This window comes from Pituophis catenifer, unplaced genomic scaffold (genome assembly GCF_029215685.1).
Source record: "Pituophis catenifer annectens isolate HBS135680 unplaced genomic scaffold, rPitCat1.0.hap2 SCAF_8, whole genome shotgun sequence".
In the NCBI taxonomy this organism is placed as follows: domain Eukaryota; kingdom Metazoa; phylum Chordata; class Lepidosauria; order Squamata; family Colubridae; genus Pituophis; species Pituophis catenifer.
Genome location: NW_027256888.1, coordinates 3,069,049 through 3,076,308, shown reverse-complemented (window position 1 = coordinate 3,076,308; position 7,260 = coordinate 3,069,049). Strand labels below are relative to the sequence as shown.

The window sequence follows — 7,260 nt, the reverse complement described above, 5'->3', positions numbered from 1 at the left end:
TTCTCTAACGCACCCCTCCCCATCCTTCATATGAGTGTTGTAGCAGAAATAAATATCCATTTAAGATATATTTAAAAAGGAAAGAAAAGAGAGAAAGAAGGAAAGAGGAGGGGAGGAGAAGGAGGGAGGGAGAAAAAAAGTGTCAGCACTTCAAACTACATTCGTTCCAGTGCTGACATGAGAAGAGGGGGCAGCTGGCAAGAGGACGCTTGACTTTTCACCTACTTATTTTCCCTGAAGATAATATCCCCTAGGAGATGGGTTGGGAGGGAGGACATTCCTGAGAGCTGAAGTAGTAGATATGGGGAGAGTGATTTGGAAGATGGCCAATGAGATGGAGAGAATTGGGGAACGGAAAGGGAAGGTTTGGGGTCAGGAAGTCAGTGTTGGCTACGACATAATTGGGGACAGATTGTCATGCTTAATAAATGAAAGATTTCATCAAAGACTATTTGTTTGGACATGCAATTTATTTGAGACGACATCGAAACCTGACAAAAAGAGGGAGGGGAAAAGTGAAAGAGAAAGGAAAGTGGAGGAAGGGAGGGAGAAAAAAGGGGGAAAGTGAAAGGAAAGGGAGGGAGGGAGAAAGAAAAAGGGAGGGGGAAAGTGAAAGAGAAAAGGAAGGGAGGGAGGGAGAAAGAAAGGGAGAGGGGGGAGAAGGGAGAGAAAGGAAAGAAGGGAGAGGAAGGAAGGAAAAGACAAAGGAGAAAGGAAAGAAAGAAAAAAGGAAAAAAGAGAAAAGAAGGGAGAGAAAGAAAAGGAAGAAAAGAAAGAAAAAGAAAAAGATGAGAAAGAAGAAAAGGAAGGATGGATGGATGGAGCAGAACATTGGCTGTCTCTTCAGAAACTTTCCAAAAAAGTACGATTGCTTACAAGACAGATACTCTGCTCATACTCTTCCCTCACCCTATTCCCAGGGAGGAAGGGGTAGGTTTGAAGTCAACGAATTGCTGAGACGTGGGTGTAAAAACATCTGATTGTAAAGTCTCTGCTTCTCCATTACAATCCAGAGGCCAAGATCTAAAGCAGCAAAGAAATGTTCCTATTCCAGTCACCGAGCCAGAAAAAAAGTCCAGATGGCCATAATAAAGTTATCGAAGCCCCCCTTCCAAAGCCCCCTTCCCGCGTAATAATAATAAAAAAGATGGAAGCGAAATCACACTGGTGCAGCTCAGTGGTGGGTTGCTACCGGTTCGGCCCGGATCGGGCGAGTCGGTAGCGGCAGGAGGCTCCACCCACCCACCCGGACGCTTCGGCTCATGCACAGAATCGTCACGCGCAAGTGCATGTGTGCCAACGAGCGAACCGGTAGCGACGGGTTTTTAAACCTGCCCCTTTTTTAGCTTTCCTCGGGGTCTTTTTTTATATATATACATCCTCCAGAGACCCCCTGGCAGTTGGTTTGAGCTTCACCTCTTTCCCCTGACCGGTTGCATCATTTCAGACCCTGTAAATATGCAAAAGTCGGGGGGAAAAGACGAAAAAAAGGCTTTCGACAGCATTAAAAGGAATGTTACAGAAGTATTTTGGACCGCGAAGAAAACGAACCACAAGCCCGGGTTTCAAAAGCTGCTCGGTTTTAGCCAATGTTCACCAGTGTGTCTAGCAGTGGGGGGGGGTCCCCAAAACACACTGCCAGGGTCCACCCTGCAATGACGCCGGTGTGATTCTGTCCATCAATTTTGCTCTTTCATGCTACGTAGAGGTTCCACCAGCTTGTTGTGCACGTGCATTAAACCTTGAAGATTAAAAAAAAAAAAAAAACACAAATCTGCATTGGTCATATTGCTAGTTAACATCACATTCCGTTCGTAATACAGGTAAATCCTCAACTTAGGCCCGTTTTTCTTTCTCACCTGGCTCCAGATCCTCTCTATGCATCTGGGGAGGGCAAAAACAGCCTTCCCCACTCCCTCGGAGGCCTGAAACGGCCCATTTTCCAACTCCTGGTGGGACAGGAAGTGACGTTTTTTGCTGTCCCCAGCCTCCAGAGCCTCTCTAGGAGACCCTGAAATACTGTCAACCCTAGTCCTTCTTTCCTCTAGATCTGTGATGACGAACCTATGGCACACGTGCCACAGCTGGCGTACAGAGCCCTCTGCAGACACACGAGCTGTCGCCCAGCTCAGCTCCACCGCACATGCGTGTCTCCCGCCGGCCGATTTTCGGGATGGGGGGCAGGGCGCAAGTGGGAGACGCACGCACGTGCGCGGGGCAGGGGGGAGTATGGGGGTGCAGCACACACCCTCACACCCCCGTAGCCCGTTTTTGGTTGCAGGTGTTTCAAGTAGTTTTAATCAAAATGCCCAGTTCCTCCACGAGGATAAAGCTCACCTTTAAAATACTTCACCGTTTTAACTCGGAGTTCTAAAGTGGCGTCTTCATCGCACACGAAGATAGTGTGGGGGTGTTGCTGGAAGGCGGAAACGGTCCACATGTGGTTGACCCCTTCTTCGATTGCCTTGTATAAGGCGAAGGCTTTGTGTGCCCCCGTGATCAGGATCATGACCTGGGAGACCAAGCGTGAATGGAGTACGGTCAAGCTAGCACCTATGAAAGCAGCCCCCTCCATTGCCACAGAAGATATACTGCGCTACGGATGTCCCACCGTGGCAATTTTTAAGACCTGTGGACTTCCAACTCCCAGAATTCTGGGAATTGAAGTCCACAAGTCACAAAGGGGCCATCTTGTTCCCCACCTCCAACATAAAGATTTACTCATGGACATTTGTAATACACTAGAGTGGTGCGGTGGCCTAGAGGGCCGAGCTCTCGCCTCACAATCAGGAGGCTGTGAGTTCGATCCTAGGTAGAGGCAGATATTTCTCTCTCTGGGCACAATGGGAATATATCTGCCGAACAAAACTCCGCGCTGGCAACAGGAAAGGCATCCGGCCATTAAAACACTCTGCTAGCTCCATTCAGTTGCCCAGACTCCACCTCGGTAAGGGATTATGGGGTCATTAAAAGATTTGTAGTACACTAATTCTAAAGGAAGTGATTTATATAGCACTCCAGTTTTCAGATACGTTTTTAAAAATGCAAGTATAAAGATGTATGTTCTTACTTCCCGGGCGTCCATGACTGTTCCCACGCCAACTGTTAAAGCCATAGTTGGAACTTTAGATAAATTGCCATCAAAGTATTTGGCATTCGCCAGAATGGTGTCCATGGCCAGCGTTTTCAATCTTGTTCTCGACACCAAACTGGATCCGGGTTCGTTGAAAGCGATATGACCATCTGGGCCAATGCCTTGGAAAGACCACAAACGACAAAAACCACTCTCTTGACCGTGAACACTTTGATACAGGGAGTTCTCGACTTACGACCACAACGGAGCCCAAAATGTAGGTCGCTAAGGGAGACATTTAAGTGAGTTTTGCCCCATTTTACGACCTTCCTTGCCGCCGTTGTTAAGTGAACTGCTGTGGTTGATAAGTTAGTAACCCACTTAGTCTCACTTAGCAACAGAAATTTTGGGCTCCATTGCGATCGTAATTCTACCTGTATTCACACCTTACAAAGTTGATGGCGCAATTCAACTTTATAAATTTGTTCTGAGTCATCTGCTGAACAAAACTCCGTATCGGTGACAGGAAAGGCAGTCGGCCAGTAAAACACTCTGCTAGCGCCATTCAGTTGCCCAGACTCCACCCCGCAAGAGATTATGGGGTCGTTAAAAGAGGATAATGATGGCTGACGGTTTCCGTTTTTGCTTCATCGCCCCAAAAAAACTCACCTCCAACAAACAGCTCTATCCCTCCAGCTTCTTCTATTTTCTTTTCAAAGGCGTCACACTCGGCTTTCAGATCTGGCGCGTTCCCGTCGAGAATATGAGCGTTGTTTGGATCTATATCAATATGCTTAAAAAAGTTATTCCACATGTAAGAATGATAGCTCTCTGGATGACTCCTCGGAAGCCCTGCAATCAAAGCAGAGCTGTTTTAATTCCAGGATCTCAAAAGAAAATTGAAAAGGAGATGAAATGGATTGAAGCGTGCAACTCTGTCCAATGTTGAATTAACACCGGTATTTTTGAGGAGGATTTGGGTTTGGCTAGTCTAGGGAACGCGGTGGCTCAGTGACTAAGACACTGTGCTTGTCGATCGAAAGGTTGGCAGTTCAGCGGTTTGAGTGCCGCGTAACGGGGTGAGCTCCCGTTCCTTGTCCCAGCTTCTGCCAACCTAGCAGTTCGAAAGCAGATTAAAAAAATGCAAGTAGAAAAATAGGGACCACCTTTGGTGGGAAGGGAACAGCGTTCCGTGCGCCTTTGGCGTTGAGTCACGCCGGCCACATGACCACGGAGAACGTCTTCGGACAGCGCTGGCTCTTCGGCTTTGAAACGGAGATGAGCACCGCCCCCTAGAGTCGGGAACGACCAGCACATATGTGCGAGGGAAACCTTTACCTTTATTTTAGTCTAAGGCAGGAGTCAGCAACCTGCAGCTCTGGAGCCACATGTGGCTCTTTCACCCCTCTGCTGCGGCTCCGTCACTCAAAATATGTGTCACAATGTGCAACATCCGCCAGCACGCAATTTATTGAGCTTTTCAACCCCCGGTAGGCCAACCATGGATAAATCCAAGAAAAGTAAAGTTTCAGAAGAAAACAGAACATTTAATTCAACTAGATATGCTAGTTTTGTGGCCGCTGAAGAAATAAGTCAGGCACGGGAAGGGTTTTTGTGACTCCCGGTGTTTTCTTTTCTGTGGGAAACGGGTCCAAATGGCTCTTTGAGTGTTTAAAGGTTGCAGACTCCTGATCTAGGGAAAAGAAGGAGCAGGGGTGACATAATAGCAGTATTCCAGTATTTGAAAGGCTGCCACAAAGAGGAGGGTGTCAAATTATTTTCCAAAGCAGCAGAAGGCAAAATGAGACACAATGGGTGGAAACGAATCAAGGAGAGAAGCAACCTGGAATTAAGGAGAAACTTCCTAACAGTGAGGACAATTAACCAGTGGGACTGCTTGCCTCCAGAAGTTGTGGGTACTGTTAGGAAATGAGTATTACCTACCTTATTGGGTTGGCAATATATTAACCATCAATATAGCTTTAAGACTGCTGTATTGCATCATACTGTGTCCTGATTGGTTAGCTCTGTAGCCAATCTCCTTAAGAGGGAGCTAGAAACATGGTTTGTTTTTCTTTGCTCTCTGATATCTCTGTATGCTACTGTTTGCAAATCCGGAAGAACTGTTTATTGTGAATGACGACGACGACTGGTAAGAAGACTTTGTTATTGGATTATCCCTGGACTGTCGTTTTGACTATCTCCTGCTTTATATGTGTATGACCTGGACTGTTTATTGGACTGTGCCTTACTATCTCCTGAAAGTAAACACAACTCAGTGTATCTGTGTGTTGGCTGTGTTTATTCGTACCTACTCTCAATCGCTTTCGTCTACACACCCTTGCTACTGAAGGGTTACTCTGCCAATTCCTTAACAGGTACTTCATCACTGGAGAGTTTTTAAGAAGAGACTGGACAGTCATCTGTCTGAAATGATATGGGGACTCCTGCTTGAGTAGGGGGTTGGATTAGAAGACCTCCAAGGTCCCCTCCAGCTCTATTCTGATTGTGATTTGTAAATCGGAGCCCCTGCCACAAATACAGACGTGCTTAAAATAACAACAACTTACCTACGTATTCATCCATGTTGAACGTCTTCACATATTTAAAAGAGAGGTCTCCCTTTTTGTGATAGTCTATCAGCTTCTGGTAGCATCCTAAGGGTGTGCTTCCTGCATCAAGCAAAGGTTTTCATTATCTCATGCGCTAAGGAAAAATATCTTGTAATTCGAATTGCAAAAGATGAGTGTTCTGTCCCCCTTCCCCACACAGGCAAACACACAACCAGGCACGCCTGCCAAGATTTTATTAAGCAATCAGACTAGAAACCCTTTCAGGCTGGTGCCTGAATCAATGCATGATTGATTGATTGATTGATTGATTTTTTATTTATTTTTTAAATTTCTATACCGCCCTTCTCCTTTCGGACTCAGGGCGGTGAACAGCCAAAATAAAACATTTGTACACAAAAGTTAAAATAGGTTTAAAATAATTAAATAAGGTTTGGCCCAAAATTGAAAACATTTCAACATTTAATTCCTAAACTGACTCCAGATTTTACTCAAGGTGGAAAAGCACGAGCTGAGCGAAATCTAGCCACCCCAATAAACCATTAATTCCTCATTATTTACAAGAGTAAAAATATAGAACACAGAGAGACAGACAGAGAAGAAAATGAATTACCTGTCGGTAAGCCAAGAGTGAAATATCGGCTTCGGTTAGGTTTGAACTGAACGATGCGGTTACAGATGTATTTTGCAGCCCATTCGCTCGCCAAATCGTAATTTTCTAGGATTACAAGCCTCATCCTGTTGGAAACAACTCCCACGAAGCAACGCCCAACCGAAGCTGTGGGAGAACCCGAGCAAGATGGTTATTCAAGCAAGCATCTTTTGTGCGTCCTTCTCAACAACACAATCTTGAGTGGGGCCGCACTTCGACGATGCCAGACAAAAACTGTGTTGCGCAATGGCAACGCACAAGATTTTGGAAGTTCGTCTACCCTGGAAGCTGTTCTGTCCCCATTCCACTCATGCACCCCCACAGACGGCCCGGAGTTAATAAGCCACACGACAAAACTCTTTGATGATAAAGCTGACAGCAACCCAGTGGCTAGCTGCCAAGTCAGACTTTACTCACACAAAACAAAGATTAGACTGCCAGCATTCCGATAAAACAGGCAGAGTTTTCAACAATACAAGGATTAATCCAAATGCAGTCCGATAAAGCAGGCAAAGTCCAGTAACGCAGAGATCATGGATTATTTCTAGTTTTTGCTCGTCACAAACTGAACCGGAGTTGGAAGGGACTTTGGAGGTCATCTAGTCCGATCCCGCCAATCAAGCAGGAGACCCTACACCATTTCTGACAGAGGGCAGTCCAGTCTCTTCTTGAAAGCCTCCAGGGATGAAGCTCCCACAACTTCCGAAGGCAACTTCTGTTCCATCGGTTGATTGTTCTCACTGTCGGAAAATTTCTCCTTATTTCCAGGTTGAATCTCTCCTTGTTCAGTTTCCATCCATTCTTCCTTGTCTGGCCTTCGGGTGCTTTGGAGAATAGCCTGACCCCCTTCCTCCTCTCTGGGGCAGCCCCTCAAATATTGGAAGACTGCTATCCTGTCTCCCCTGGTCCTTCTCTTCGCTAGACTAGCCAGGCCCAGTTCCTGCCAAGTTCATCCATTATGATGC

The 7,260-nt window shown here is 46.1% G+C and overlaps 1 protein-coding gene across 1 annotated transcript; it reads right to left on the bottom strand.

Moving 5' to 3' along the window:
• Positions 1-1,341: 1,341 nt before the first annotated feature.
• Positions 1,342-6,415, bottom strand: GNPDA2 (glucosamine-6-phosphate deaminase 2). Its single transcript, XM_070948444.1, has 6 exons — positions 6,257-6,415; positions 5,644-5,745; positions 3,743-3,925; positions 3,071-3,255; positions 2,338-2,512; positions 1,342-1,741 (listed from the first exon to the last, which is right to left on the bottom strand). Exons 1-6 carry the CDS (start codon positions 6,378-6,380, stop codon positions 1,680-1,682), a joined length of 831 nt encoding a protein of 276 aa, XP_070804545.1. The 5' UTR covers positions 6,381-6,415; the 3' UTR covers positions 1,342-1,679.
• Positions 6,416-7,260: the final 845 nt, after the last annotated feature.